Genomic DNA, 16,168 nt, shown 5'->3' with positions numbered 1-16,168 from the left:
GAGTCATTATCTGTCTACCTGTCTCTGTCTCTGATTCTCCCTCTCTCTCTCTCTTCCTCTCCTTCTCTCTTCTTTTTGCCTTCCCTCCCCCTTCAGTTTTAGCCTTTTAGGGAATTTAAAAACTCTAGATGCCTTCTATTGATAATATTTAAGCCAGCCATTTGCTAGTTTTGCAGAAAAGGTAAAGTATTATAAATTAATACATGGTGTTTTTTTAAGTTTTTATTCTGAATTAAATAGCAATACAAAGAGAATTTCTTTATATGAAACAATACAAAAAGATTATATATAACTCTAGAATAACCATTTAACACTTTTTGCTTGAGGTATTAACAAAGCAAACCATTTGAGTAATTTAAGTCTAACCAATACTATTTTAATTTAGTATTTTATGGATGAGCTTTAGATAATTTTATAGCGTCTTCCCTCAGCAAAGATAATAACTAAGAGGATACCTGTAGTAATTTGAAGTAATCTTTGAACTAATCTTTAGCCCTTCTTATCCAACCCCTCCTTGAACATAGCCTTCTCTTCACCATGTTTCTGACAGTAATCTGTCTGCTTGTAGACCTCCACTGAGGGGAACATCTTACTACCATTATAGAAAGGCCACTGAACTTATAGACAGCTCAAATGTTTATCAAGCTTTTCTGAAATAGTTCTAAATCTGCCTCACACCAACATTATTTCTGGTTCTACCTGTTCTCCAGGGCCAGCCAGAACAAGTCTAATCCTCTTAAGCCTGGACAGCCCTTGAATTACCTGAATTCTACCCTCATTGTCTATATTCAGCATAGAGAGACCATTAAGTCTGTGGAGTGAAAAACCAGACAAAGATGAAGCCAGAGTGGTGAATTTAAGAGACTCAGAGGGTGCTGGTCCCTTCAGCAGAAATAAGGGATACTACAAAAGTGTTGCTATTGATGAGACAGTTTAGAAAATAAATTCTTGCAGCTCTTTCTCCTGTTTTGTTTACTTTTGACTACAACTTTCTTTAATTCCATAGTAGATGGAAATTTGGTAGTTGGGTTATGTGGGAAAGAGAGAATATATATGTTATTCATCTATTAAGTAGAAAAAATTCAATGAGCACACAAAATAGTACACATTTGAATGCATAATTTGGGATATGATGAATATTTAAAGGGAAAAGAAAATTGAATTTTTATAAGTTGGCTGAATTATAAGAAGATAGAAACTTCTGGTTTTTGTAAATTATAACATCAGTAGTTTGCCTTTGTATTGTTTCCTGCTTCTGTGAAACATTTTACAGGCCACATAAAAGTTAATAGTAAGTTGAAGGAGATGTATGGGTGGTGATTAATAGCTCCAGAATGTTAAACATGAAAATAGTCTCTCAACAAAGAAAGTACCATAGAAAATGAATGGTGCCTTTGAATGCGTAATTACTTTAGTATCCTCTGCAATCCATTTCCTTTTCCAAGTTGTCGTATTTGAAAAAAAAAAAATAGTTCCATAGTTTGACTGAAGAATGGATTGAAGACACTCCCCCCCCTTTTTTTTTTTAAGTAATTCATTTAGAATATTTTCCCATGGTTACATGTTTCATGATTTTTTCCCTCCTCTCCCAGAGCTGATAAGCAGTTCCCCTGGGTTATAATGTATCATTATTCAAAACCTATTTCTTTGTTACTAATATTTGCAGTAGAGTGATCTTTTAACAGGAAAACCCCAATCATATCTCCATTGAACCACGTGATCGATCACGTTTTTCTTCTGCATTTCTGTTCCCACAGTTCTTTCTCTGAATATGGATAGGGTTCTTTCTCATAAGTTCCTCTGGATTGTACCACAGTGTATTGTCTCTGTACAATGTTCTCCTCGTTTTGCTCCTTTCACTCTGCATCAATTCCAGTTCACATGGAATTCCTCCAGTTCATTATCCCTTTCAGCACAATAGTATTCCATCACCATCAGATACCATACTTGGATCAGCCACTGCCCATCCATGTACGCTCCCTCATTTTCCAATTTTGTGCCACCACAAAGAGTGCAGCTATAAATATTTTTATACAACTATTTTTCCTTCTCCCTTTGGGGTACAAACCCAGTAGTGCTATCAAAGGGCAAGCAGTTTTTAAAAGCCCTTTGGGCATAATTCCAAATTTCCTTACAGAATGGTTAGATTAATTCACAACTCCATCAACAATGCTTTAGTGTCCCAATTTTACCACATCCCCTCCAACATTTATCACTTCTTTGCTGCCATATTGACCAATCTGCTAGGTATAAGGTGGTTTTTATTTGCATTTTTCTAATCAGGAGGGGTTTAGTTTTGATTTCTTCATCTGAGAACTGCCTGTTCATATCCTTTGATCATTTGTCAATTGGGGAATGGCTTGATTTTTTTGTAAATTTGACTTCTTCACATATTTGGGAAATTAAATCTTTGTTAAAGGGTTTTGTTATGAAAAATTTTTCCCTTTTTGTTGTTTTCCTTCTAATTTTGGTTACATTGATTTTGTTTGTACAAAACCTTTTAAATTTGTATTCAAAATCATTTTATATTTTGTAATGTTCTCTATCTCTTGCTTTGTCTTAAATTCCTTCCTTTCCCACAGATCTCACAGGTGATACTATTCTGTGGGGCATAGTTCCAAATTGCTTTCCATAATGGTTCATGTTAAACTATTTGCACAAAGAAGGCTTTGTGCAAAGCATTATTATAGACACTGGGAGTAAAAAGATGAAAATGAAAAAGTTCCTTCTCTCAAGGACCTTATATTCTGTTGGGGGATATAAATTTCCTAGTTCACAGCTTCACCAGCAGTGAAACAGTGGTACTATTTTTACCATATCCCCTCCAGCTTTGTCATTTTGTCTGCCTTCTTAGCCAATCTGATGGAGTTAATTATTATTGATTTAGAATGCTTTTTCGCATAGCTATTGATAATTTGAATTTCTTCCTCTGAAGACTGTTCATATCTTTGTCCATTTATCAGTTGAGGAATTGCCTTTTTCTTACCTTTTGAAATAAATTATTTGAGCAAAATTTCATGAGAACCCTTTTCAAAATGACTAGCAGAGTACATTGCCTTCTTTTACTTCTTTTCTTTAGGTGATATCTGATTCATTCTGAATGGTATATTGAGAGACAGCATGGTATTGTGAATAGAGCTTTTGATTTGTAGTCAGCATATTCTGGGCTCCCACCTCAAATAGTTAAATAGGTGATTCTGGGCAAACGTAACTAATTTCTCTCAGCATTCCTACCCTCATTTGTAAAATGATTGTAATAATAGTACTTGGATATGAGAGGGAGAGGTATTTTGGCCTCTCAGTTTTACTGGATTTTTTATTTTTTTAATTAATTCTTTTTTAACCTTTATGGTAAAGGCTAGGCAATAGGGGTCAAGTGACTTGCCCAGGTCACACAGGTAGGAAGTGTCTGAATCTTGATTCGAACACAGGACCTCCTGGCTCTCAATCCACTGAGCCATCTAGCAGCCCCCTTATTGGATTTTTAAAAAAAGTTTTGCTGTTGATTTTTCTACTTACCCTATGATGTATTCAACTTATAAGTCTGCCATATTTGTAGAAATCCTAGTTCTTAATTTCTTCCTCCAATAATATAATATCCCTGATTGGGATTATAGCTATCTTTCTCATTTGCAAAGTAAGGTAGCTTCTTCTTTCTGATATACAGTTACATGGCAAATTTCAAAGGACCCTCAGGAAATTCTCTTAATATAACCATAAGGAATGGGAAGAGAAAAAAAACCTTTGCAAAATTCCATGAAAAATAGAATATGTTGGTAAATGAATGGATGGAACTTGGAGATTATTTGAAGTTCACACTTATTTTAAGCAGTTCTAATGCTTTTTTGTCTATTACATAATCTAGTAACCTGATAAAGTTGATATAAGTTGAGTCTTTTCCATTTATTTAGGAAAATGGTACAGAAGTTTAAAGATGTTGAATTTAATTTTCATAGATGCTAATAGTTAATGGGATATATACCTTTGACTTTTAGCATTTTCTATATTTATACTTTTATACATTGCTCTAAAGCTATATAAATATAAAATTCTCAGAATGTATTTATTATTAATAGAGACTCCAAACCAACTTAAAGTTAGTACTCTTAAATTTAACTAACCTTTGATCATTTGATTTATTATTCCTACAGATGCAGAATCGGATGGTGATTTTGCTTTGTAACCTAAAGCCTGCAAAGATGAGAGGAGTGGTATCTCAGGCAATGTTGATGTGTGCCAGTTCACCAGAAAAGGTGGAAATCTTGGAGCCTCCCAGTGGATCTGTTCCTGGAGACAGAATTACCTTTGAGGGATTCTCTGGTAAGCATGAAGTAATACTATAAAATTGTATGTCAAGATCTATAAGAAATATTTCAGTACTAGCCTGAGCAAGGTCAATTTTCTGTCTAAATTGTGTGATTCTACTTTCAACTTTCCATTAAATAATGATCATTGATTTCCTCCAGTGTACCAGGAATAAAAAAATAGATTGTTTCTTAAGATTGGAATTTTCTCCAGTAGAAAAGATCTGATAGGAGATGAATTGTATTCTACTTCAACTAACCTTCTATCCAAGGCATTGTGCTCTTAGGCCTGGTGATACAAAGATGAAAATTGGGGGTTGAGGAGGTCAGGAAGACACCTACGCTGACCCTGTGAGGAAGCTTGGCTACAGTAGGGTAGCCAGATAACAACTGAGGTTGGAATGACCAGTGCTTAAACCCTGTCTCCTTAGAGCCTTCTTAGCTGTGCATACTCTGGGTAAGTTATCACCTCTCAATTTAGATTTCCTCCTTTATAAAATGAGAATGATAATTAATAATAGCACCATCTTCCCCGGGTAGTTGCAAGAATTAAATGAAATAATAGATTTAAAAGTGCTTTGAAAACTTTAAAGAATGTAAATATTAGCCCTTTTTATTTGAAAAGACTGGAAAGATACAATGTGTTCTGGGCTTGGGCATACAGCTTGGACAAAGGCCAGGAGATAGAAGATGGAATGCTCAAGTTCAGGAAATGGAAGTCCAGTATGTGAAAAATTAATTATAATTTTGGAAAGGTATATCAATCATTTCAAAGCATCTCTGAAGGACAGAAGTCAAAGCAGGATGACTAAAAGGACTCTTCCACTGGAAACAGCGTTAAAGGTGAGAGGGGATTTTCACGCTATGCGGGGAAAAAACTACACTAGGAAAATTTTAGACTGAACACCCCCAAACTCCACCTTACTGTGCCAGAGACAGAGCCAGGACTGTGGCAATCTGAATTCAGGGAGCTGGCTACACTAAAGAAAAAGTACCATAGACCCACCCTTGAGGCTCCAGGCCCTGGCAGTGAGATTCAAAGCTTAATAACACTGGACTCACTCAGCCATGGGGTAGCATCAGAGGCAGGGAAGAGAGCCTCAGGGCAAAACACTGCAAATCATGCTACACCACACAGGCCTATACCTGAAAATCCCAGGCCCTGGAGGTGGGTTTCAGAGCTCCACAGCATTGGCCTTACAGGCAGCAGGCTGCAGCAGGAAGAGATAGCAGGCAGTAGCAGCAGAACCTGCAGGGTAGGTAGTCTCAGGGCAAAATACTCAAGCCTGTTAACCTACAAAAAAACCCCAACACAGACCTACTCCAGGCTCTGGAGGTGAGTCAGAGCTCTGTAGTACTGGGCTTGCCTCTGACAGGGAAGTGAAAATAACCCCAAGGCAAAGCCCTGTAAGACAGAAGCTAAGTTAGAAGTGACCAACAATGTGCCAGACTCCCAGTCCTCCAGCAGGAAAATGATTAAATAGCAAATAAAACTCTTGACTCTGGGAAATTTCTATGGAGAAAAAGAGCAAAAAAGAAGAAACAGGAAAGGGTGAGAAACAAGCAAGTAATTGCAAACTCTCCCAAAAAATAGAAACTGGTCCCAAGCTGAGGAAGAACTAAAAAGGTCTTCACCAATCAAGTAAGACAGAAGAAAAATGGGAAAAAGAAATGAATGTAATACAAAAAGAAAATAACAGCTTAGAGGACAAAATTACCCATATAGAAAAAGAGGCATAGAAATCAAATTAAGTAATAAGCAAATTGGATACCAGAATTGACCTGCTGGAAGCCAAGATAAACAGGATAGACCAAATCAAAAAGGGAAATCAAAAGATCATAGCTGAAAGTCAGTCTTTAAAGCCTAGAATTGGACAATTCGACGCTAATGATCTCACATATAGCAAGAATGAATAAAGCAAAATCAAAAGAAAATGACAAAATAGAAAAATGAAATTTCTCATTGAAAAAACAACTGACATGGAAAATAGATCCAGAAGAGACAGAATTATTGGACTACCTGAAAGCCGTGACCAAAAAAAAGCCTAGATGTCATATTACAAGAAATTATTCAAGAAAATGCCCTGATATTCTTGAACAAGAGGGCAAAGTAGACATTGAAATAATCCACCTCCTACATTAAATCATGAAATGACAACTCCCAGGAATGTTATAGCCAAGTTTAAGAGCTTCCAGACCAGGGAGAAAATACTTCAAGTAGCCAGAAAGAAACAAATCAGATATTGAGGAGTCCCATTCAGGATTACACAGGATCTAGCATCGTCCACACTAACAAGGCTTGTTATATGATGTTCCAGAAGCGAAGAGAATTGGGTCTACAACTGATAATCACCTACCCAGCAAAACTGACCTTTTAGTAGAAAGTATGGGCATTTAATAGAAGATTTCCAAGCATTCTTGAAGAAATGACCAAAACTATAGTCATCTCTTGCTGTATCGTAGTTGGCTGTATTGCAGGTTTAAAAATATATATATATATCTAATTCTGTATTGTGGAGTCACAGCACACTATTGACTGGAATGAAAGGTGACCAACCACAGTTCTGTGTTCTGTATCCTAGACATTGATTGGCTCAGTGACTAGGTTAATAGAGTGTGGAAAAGGTTTATAGGAGAGTGAGAATGGTTTATAAAACCTTAAAATATCTGTAAATAATTAAAAAAATATTCTATTGCTACTACGTGGATTTTCACCTACTGTGGGGTTCTTTGGAATATAACTCCTGAGGGATCACTGTAAACAGAAAATTTGATGTCCAAATACAAAATTTAAGAGAACCATAAAAATGTAAATAAGAAAGCGAAAACATTGAAGGGCTTTAATAAAAATCAAATTGACTATACTCCTTTATGGAAAAATGACATTAAGTTATAAAGCTTAAAATTTGTTTTCATTATCATAGTAGATAAATGAAATATGCATAGACAGAGGGTATGATATCAAACTGTTTAGGATATGTTAAAAAAATTAGGAAAAAAGAAGATTGTACTACGAGTAAGATACTAAGGTAAAATGAGGTAAATTATACCAAGTAAAGAGGTACACATTTAAATCATGATGATAAGGGAATGGAGAAATCCAAATTAAAACTTTTTTTTTTCCTACCCAGTTCCACCCACCTAAGTGAAGACTGCCTAAAAGAATTAAATGGAAATGCTCTATTTTATATATGATTGAGATTTGGGGAATTGGGGGGGGAATGGCACACATTCAGTCAGGGTCTTCCCCAGCAGCTGAGAGACTGACCACGCTATTCTCTGAACCTTATAATGGTGAAAAAAGTTGGGAAAATCCCCAATGTGTTCCTTCCCAAAAGAGCCAAGTTAATAAATGAGAATGTGAAGCTAAAAATCATGAAATGTCTCCAATTTTCAGTGAACTAGCAAGGGCCTCGCACTGTTGGGTAGCACTTCATCGATGTTTGCCAGGCATGTAGCAGAAATCCCCCTATCTGTGAGAAGACTTTATTTACAGAAGTTTTACTCTGGAGTCACACAATGAAAGTAATAACAATTGGGGGGAAGTAAGTTTCTTTTTTTTTTCTTTCTTTTTTTTTTAAACTTACCAGGCAAGGGAAATGAGAATAAAAATTTTCAGCTTTGGAAGTTCAGTGCAAGATTTTGTGGGGTCTATCCTTATGAATAAATCAAGGAGCTTTTAGATGTTTTTAATTTCTGATTATCAGCTGTTGTGTTTTCAATAATTACTATAAGAATTACCCCCTCTCTCCTGCCTCTTAAGTTTTCCACTTTCCTTATTTCCTTCTTAGGTTTCTGCAAAGTTGAGCTCAAGTGTTACTTTTTGCAAGTACCTTTCCTGATATTCTCATAGTGCCTCTTCCCCAGTTACCTTGTATTTGTTTTGGATGTAATGTGTGTTTGCTTATGGAGATATTGGCTCCCCCAATAGAATGCAAACTCCTTGAGGGACTGTTTGATTTTTGGCCTTAGATGTCCACTGCCTAGAATAGTATCTGACCACCTTGAAGGTGCTTAACAAAATACTTATTGATTGGTTTCACTGACTTAGAACTTGCCTTAAGCATTAAATAGGACAGTACTTGGAAACAACTTTTATCATCTGAATTTTACAGATGAAGTTACTGAAATGAAACGTTCCTTCAGTAATACCATGAGTGCTACTGGATTCTAGAATCCCTCTCATTTATGATGTATATGTGTCCTTCCCTGCACCTTTTAATCTTTAGACATACAAAGAGAGGGTTCAAAATTATACACAGAAGAGTAACAGAATTTGGCATTCAAAATCACCACCTGAGCTTAAGGTTCAGTTATTTATTCAGTCAATTCAAATTGTGCTTTTACCAAGTTGAACACCCTGGAATCCTTAATAAATGCTGAATTTAGAGAATGACTTCCACTCAGCCTTATTCTTGTGGTTTTATAGTAGTCACCTTTCTGATACTATTTCTAAGAGAAAAGAACTGCCAAGAATTTACAGATTTCTCCAACTATCAGGCAGCTACGTGGTACAGTGTCTAGAGTGCCACACCTAAAGTCAGGAAGACTTATTTCCTGAGTTCACATATGGCCTCTGGTATTTCCTGAGTGACCTTCAGCAAGTCAATTAATCTGTCTGCCTCGGTTTCCTCATCTGTAAAATGAACTGCATAATAAAATGGCAAACCACTTCAAAATCTTTGCCAAGAAAACCCCAGGGCGGGGGGGAGGGGGGGTCATAAAGAATCAGACATGACTAAAATGACTGAATAACAAAATGATAGTAGAGTTGAAATGCCTGAAACAACTGAACAACAAATCTGTCATTTAGTTTTTTCTTAGAAAGACACTTCTGTTTCTTTCTCAGCCTGGTTGGTTCAGCATCTGTTCCATGTCTTAAGGTATCCATACATTAATAACATTTTGCCAGTCAGTTGACATACTCACATTCTGGAAAATTACATTATGTATTATATATTAAAAATTGCATAGAACTTGCATTGTATCAAATTATGGGATTGTAGTTTGAGTTAGAAAAGACTTTATGCTTACAATCATGTTCTTTCTAATAGAAAACCAGAAACATCAATGGAACTTTGAGAATGTCAAATAAAGCTTTTTAAAATTCCCATTTCTCACCCCCTTTCTCCTTCTGTCCCATCTTATATTGTAAAGCCATAAATTTTAGTTGTGGAATATCGCAACAGGTCCCTAAAGCACTGAGCAGGAAAAACTGTTTAAAAAATGTGGCAGTTATGAGACAAAAGTAAATAACTGATATGTTTGAGACTATACTTCATTGGATTCCAACTGAGCTATTGTAGCAGGAAAAAAAATTTAAGCCTTATCTAATTTTGAAGAAAATTTACAGATGTGGTTTGACTTGGAAATATTTTTTTTTCTAGACCTCTAATAAGATGATTAATTTTACTGACACATGAATAAGAAAGTATCTTTGTGTGGTGGAAAAAGCAGGCTTGATTTTGATTATTAGCTCTAGAATGTTCAGTGACAATATACAAGTTCCCCACGCCTCAGTTTCTGCATCACAACAAATGAGTCACAACAAATCTCTGATTGATTTCTTAGACAAGTGTAATAGTTGCCTAAAAACAAATGTGCTATTCACAATAATAATCATGAATAATTGGTATGAAAAGTGCTAATATATACACACAAGTACTTATGTAGCTTCAGTATAACCACTGGTACATCTTTAAAAAAAGGGAACATAATCATTACTATCTACTTGATACCACCTGAAATTACATTTCCTAGCTTCCTTTCTAATCTGCCAAAAATAGGCTCTTGAAATTTATTTTACTTTATTTGAATTCTTCTCCAATCTCACTTTATAAAAAACCTATAGACAGTAAATCAGTCCAACAAAGGACATTTAATTTTCACAAGTAATTTTTGTAACTTTTGTTTTATTTATAAGAGTTGAATTTTTTTAAAAAATGTTTAAACCAATATAAAAATAAATAACAGTGAAATGGGCAACTGCCCCCATACCCATCTTTTTTTTCCTCCCTCTTTGTGTCAAAGCACTTGAGCTCAGTTTTAGTGAGTGCTTTATTTTTTAGGTAATTAGGTTTTTTTGTCTATTCTGCCAAGATTATTCTTGCCAAAACCCCTTATAACTGCTGAGCAATTTTATAAAATTAATCAGCTGTAACCCCATAGGTCCAAAGTAATCCTCCAGCTTTTATATAAAATCATTCAGGGAATTGGTCTCAAGTATTATTAGGGGTCATGTGCTTATTTGACCAAACTTACAAAAACCAGGTTAGTTGCTAGAATACTACTGGTTACCAGATGTCAAAGTGTGTGAATTTCAAAACTATTCCACCCTAATCAGACCATTCTTTAGAAGATCTGATTTAGCTACTTCCTGATCAATAACAATAGAGATACTTGAAATAACAGAATCAGGTCTTGGAAACCCACATTCTCCACCCTATTCAGTGTAGCCAGATTAGGAAGGGCTGCATCAAACTCAAGATTTAATTACTTGAGAAAATGGCCTTCAACAGACATGTGCAAAAAAAGGACAGACCTCTGGGCAGTCCTAAGTCAAGCTTGAGCCACCATTGGTACATGTGAGACGCAGGAAGTGAGGTAGAGGACAGCTTTGGGAGTTCTCAGAACTTCCTGTGAGGAGGGCTAGAAGGCAGTTCCATCTTGGAGCTTGAGCATGGAGGTACCCTGCAGACAGCTTTCCTTAAGAGACCGGTCACATGAGTGATAAGGACTGACCCCTTTCTCTGCCTTGGCTTTCCAAGACCTTAAGGCCCACTTTAGCTCAGCCTGAGCCAGAGTGGTTCTGAGTTAAATCTCTCTCTCTCTCTCTCTCTCTTTCTCTCTCTCTCTCTCTCTCTCTCTCTGTCTCTGTCTCTCTGTCTCTTTGTCTCTCTCTCTCTCTCTCCACCTCTCTCCATCCCTCCCTCTAATATTTTCTTCCTCCTGTTGTAATTAAAGCACTATAAAAATTTGGCAACTGACTTGGGTATTTTATTATTTGGGATTTCCCTTGGCAACCATTTAAATTTAGATTTTTTTCAGTCTCAACCATAATATTCACCCTTTACAAGAGGAGCTGATACTTCTCAAACATTCTGAGAAGTTTGCTAGTGAAGATGGATTTAAATAGGAATTTTCTGGTTTTGAAGTCACACTTGGTAAATTGATAAGTGTTTGCATTTTTTCCCTACTCTTCATTCCCTTTCTCTTTTCTGTCAGATACCCCCTTCCTTTTTGCTCTGGTCAGTATCAGGTAGGCTCTGATCTTTGAGCTCTTTTATATCATGAATAATGTCAAATTGTGAATATTCTCATTTCAAAAATTCTGGGGTTCTTAGATTTTTATTTTAAGGAATTTCTTTTTGATGTTAATGTTCATACAAAGGAAAATTAAATATTGTAATTTATAAAAGAAAGAATCTGCTTTGGAGGGAATATCAGAGGCTAGCTGGTTAGCCTATATACAAACATTCATTTCAATTTAAAAGGTGTTTTTTTTTTTTAAATCCTAACTTTCTGTCTTAAAATCAAAACTAAGAATTGGTTCCAAAGGAGAGGAGAGGAGTAAGGGTAAGGCATTTAGGGTTAAATGACTTGCTCAGGGTCATACATCTAGGAAATATCTGAGATCAGACTTGAACTCAATACTTCCTGATTCCAGTCCTGGATTTCTATCCACTGAGCTGCCTCAGTACCCCTTAACAAGCATTTAGAGGGGGAAGGGAAAAGAAAGTGCTAACAATTGAGAGGGTAATCAATAAAGGCCTTTGGTCCTTAGTGGTATACGAACTGTTCTTTGAAGAAACTTAAGAATTTCATATAGTAAAAATGAAGTTTGGTAGGGGCAGCCTATGTAAAGGCACAAGCAGGAGGTAGAATGTTGTATGTGAGTAGCATAGAATAGGCTTGTTTGGCTAGACTGCAGACTACATGAATGAACAGTAATATGCCATCCAACTGGTAAGATGGATTTTGCTCCATTTTGCTTTAAGTTATCAAACTGAAAAATGTACTCCAAAAGGACCAAAATAACATCATGGGTGATGTCTTTTGACTCTGGCATAATTAGGATTTAGGTGAGGCAGAGTTGGACAAAATCATCAGCCTCACTCCTCCAGAGTAATCAAAGTCCAGGGGCAAGACAAAAGTTTCCCTTCAGAGGTATTAGTCTGAATACCTCGTGTACCCATTTTATCTTGGAAAGCAATAGGAAGCCACTAAAACTTCTCAAGCAGAACAGATTTGGTCAGCATGTTTTTCCTTTGCTTCCTCAATTCTCACCCAATCTTTCTTCCAACCTCATCACTCAACTAAAATTGCTTTTTCCAAAGTTACCAATGATCTCTTAATTGCTCATTCCAACAGTCTTTTCTCAATCCTAATCCTTCTCATACTGCATTTCAGTTTCTCATATCAATGCCTCTTGGTTTTCATGACATCTGTGCTTTCTTCTGGCTCTCTCTTGTCTGACAGCCACTTTCATTTCCATTGTGTATTGATCCTCATCAAACTTTCAGACTGTGTTTGTTCCTTAAGGTTCTGGCCCAAGACTCTTCTTCTCTTCTTTCTTTCTAATATCATCAATTTCCACAGATTTAACTTGTCTCTTTTCAGATGACTGGGATCTAAATGTCTAGCTTCGGCGTCTCTCCTGAGTATCAATCCTGCATCACCAATTGCCTGTTGCGCACATTTCCAAATGGAATGAAGTTCCAGAGACCTCTTAAACATGTCTAAAGCCAAACTCATTTTCTTTAGCTTTAAAAGCTTCTCTCTTCCAAATTTCCCAGTTTTATCAAAAGACACCACTGCTTTTCCAGTTTCCCAGGTTTTTGATCTCAATATCATCTTTTCATTCTCCCCCCCCCACCCCACATACCTCAGTTGCCAAATCTTGCATACACAACAGTCTTCATTGTACCCAGTTACTTCATTCAATTTTATGGCATTCTAGAGTTTCTCTGACATCCTGTTTGTCCTTCTCTTTATATTTTCCAGTTAATTTATATCCGTGTGTAACATACAATATCTCAGATGTGGTCTCATTAGGTAGAAGACTCTAACCTCTCTTATGCTGGAAAGATGCTTCTAACAGGCTATGATTGCATTATAGGGCTGCTATATCATACAAACAACTCGCTGCATTTTCATTGCATTAACCCTCTCTTGTTTTCAGAGAATGGTTGTCTATTTATGCTCTCCTCCCCCAATCTTAAAGTAATACAATTGATTTTTTGAACTTGAATGTAAAAATTGGATCTTATTAGACTTGACCCACGGCCAAGACCACTTTGCCTTCTGATTCTGCCATCTGACATGTTAGCTTTCCCTCCCAGTTTTTTGCCTTCTAACACATTTAATTAGCATGCCATCTATGTTTATTGCCCCTTTCATATGTGAACAATTTGGTTGGTGAAGGGAGGGGGGGGGTGAGAACTGTTATATAAGGAAAAAGGATGAAGTCAGCTTGTGAAGAACGTATGATACTGCTCCTTTTGAAAGTGAATAGTATGGCTTATGGAAAGGGTGGGAAAAGATCTTTTGGGTATGTAAAAATGCTTTTAAAAATATTCTTGAGAACAATTTCTTGGGTAAAGTATGAGAAGAGACAGTTAGGAGGACAAAATAGAGAACTGGCCCTCAGAAAAATGTGCTTTGGAGGCAGAGAAATGACCAAAGCTTTCTGGCATTTTGGTCCCTCAGTGCATTTGAAAGGGATTTTTAAAAATTGGTTTATGAGGTTAAGATGAATGAGATGTCATATATAACTCTTTGGAAACTATGGAAATACTAAATAAGCACTGTTGGTTTTGTAACTGACAGGTAAGTAGTGAATTTTTACTTCAGAAGGAAAAGATGAGCCACTGACAATAAGAAATTCTGATTTGAGGCTTTGGGAGAAGTTAAAAAAGCCAGGAGGAGATTTAGTTTCTGTGCTAGGAGCATGCAGAATGTAAGTCATTGTGTTATGAATTGGTTAAAGAAAAGGATTGGAACCCTGGAGAGTTATTTTAGTCTGCCTTCCCTAGTTTGAGAGGGAAACATAGGATAAAAGACTTGTAATGTATTTTGCTGTTAGAAGAAACTTGAGTTAGATAAGAATTGGCTGGGTTTGTCTGTTACGCAGAAATCCAACCTGATAAGCTTTGCCGGTCTAAGGGTACTTTTATCACTGTAGTAGTGTAACACTTCTCAGCACCCTGTTTGAGGGCTACTGTTAAGTAAATGAATGTGTATCATTGCTTCATCATCTCAAGAACAAAAAAGCATATTTATCCATCAAGATAATGTTTGAGTTTCTTATTAGTGCATTCTCTGATTTTACTTTATCATTTTTACTATCTTAACAAAATAATTATTGAAAGACCAATTGTAATAGCCGTCTTGGCCCCAGAGAACAGATAATGAAACACACTATTCTTCTTGGTAGACAGATTGGAGACTTCAGGTGTAGAATATTGAATGCACTATTAAATAGAATTATTAAATAGAATTATTTGGTTGGTCATTTTTGCTTTTGTTTCTGTCAAAAAGCAGTATTGGGGGTATATGAGTGGCTTGTCAAGGAAAAGGGGTCCCCTTTTTCTTTTTTTGGCAGTCTAGATAAAAACAACTAAAATTACTGAGGAGATAAGATAGTTGTCATTAGAGTATTAAGAATAATAAGCATTTATATAGCATTTTAAGGTTTGGAAAGAGGTCTACATATTTTATTTCTGCTCACAAACAACCTAGTGAGGCAGACATTATTGTTATCTCCATTTGGGAGGTGAGAAAACCAAGGTTCAGAGAGGTTAATTGGCCAGGGTCTTACAGGTATCTGAGGTAAGATTATTTTGAACTCTCTTCTACTGACTCTAGACTCATAGCACTACTTAGAAAACCTTCATCTGGAAAAACTTTAAATGTGGTGTCTTATTACAGATGGTATTTCTGTAGTTAGAAGACTACTAGCTCTTTCTAGAGGCAGGAAGCACAAGAAGGTTGATTGCCAGATGACCGTTTTCAGTCACTGCCTAAGCAGGACATTGTCCTCCAAGATGAGGAATTTGTAGCTTGTGTTACGGGAGGGACTGCTCCATCCTTATGAAAGCACAGATTCTGGGAGGATTGAAGGCAACCTCCAAAAGTGCTTGTCTTATTAACGGTAAACTCTCATAATTCTTAAATTTCACTGTAACTTTCTCTTTTAAATAGGAGAGCCTGAGAAGGAACTGAATCCCAAGAAGAAGATTTGGGAGCAGATCCAGCCTGACCTCCTCACTAACAATCAATGTGTTGCTACATATAAAGGAGTCCCCTTTGAGGTGAAAGGGAAGGGTATCTGTAAGGCTCCAACCATGTCCAATAGCGGAATTAAATAAAATGAAATTCTATGGCAATTGAGGAAGCTTTAAAGCAATTTTGATTGAAAATACTGTAAGCACAATAAAAAATATATATTTCTTCCATAAGTCTCTGAAGTTACTGACTCATTTCTTTTCTTTCCCAGACCTACCTGCAAAGTACCTAGCACTAGCACCATGCCTGGCACATAATAAACACTATGAAAATATTAGTAATTATGAGGATGATGGTAATTATTTCTGGATATAGAATTTTAAAAGTTCAAACCTTGAGTTTTCTGTCATTGAATATTGTATTATTTGAGAACTTGACTTTTTTCAAAAAATGATGGCTTGAACTCTCAAATTTGTTAGCTCCTTTTGTTGTAGTTCTTAAGATTGAGAAGCATAGGTGCCTTAAAAGAATCAAAGATCATAAAGATTAGAATGATACAACAATGATACAATTAGAGATACAATTCTCACTGAGGCTGAGTTGTAGGAGAACCAGGGATGCAAATGGTGCGGCTTAGA

General features: G+C 36.3%; 1 protein-coding gene across 2 annotated transcripts in view; it reads left to right on the top strand.

The window, feature by feature from the left end:
* The window catches only part of AIMP1 (aminoacyl tRNA synthetase complex interacting multifunctional protein 1), a 46,824-nt gene extending 31,061 nt beyond the window's left edge, over window positions 1-15,763 (top strand). For both annotated transcript variants that reach the window (XM_056803708.1, XM_056803709.1), the window contains exons 6-7: window positions 4,152-4,320; window positions 15,507-15,763. In XM_056803708.1, the coding sequence (XP_056659686.1) occupies window positions 4,152-4,320; window positions 15,507-15,673 (336 nt within the window). In that variant the 3' untranslated portion in view covers window positions 15,674-15,763. The remainder of the gene's footprint in view (window positions 1-4,151; window positions 4,321-15,506) is intronic.
* Window positions 15,764-16,168: the final 405 nt, after the last annotated feature.

This window comes from Monodelphis domestica, chromosome 6, assembly GCF_027887165.1.
Source record: "Monodelphis domestica isolate mMonDom1 chromosome 6, mMonDom1.pri, whole genome shotgun sequence".
NCBI classification, from domain to species: Eukaryota; Metazoa; Chordata; class Mammalia; order Didelphimorphia; family Didelphidae; genus Monodelphis; species Monodelphis domestica.
Note: the sequence above shows the minus strand (reverse complement) of the source record. Positions and strands in the feature narration are given on the sequence as shown.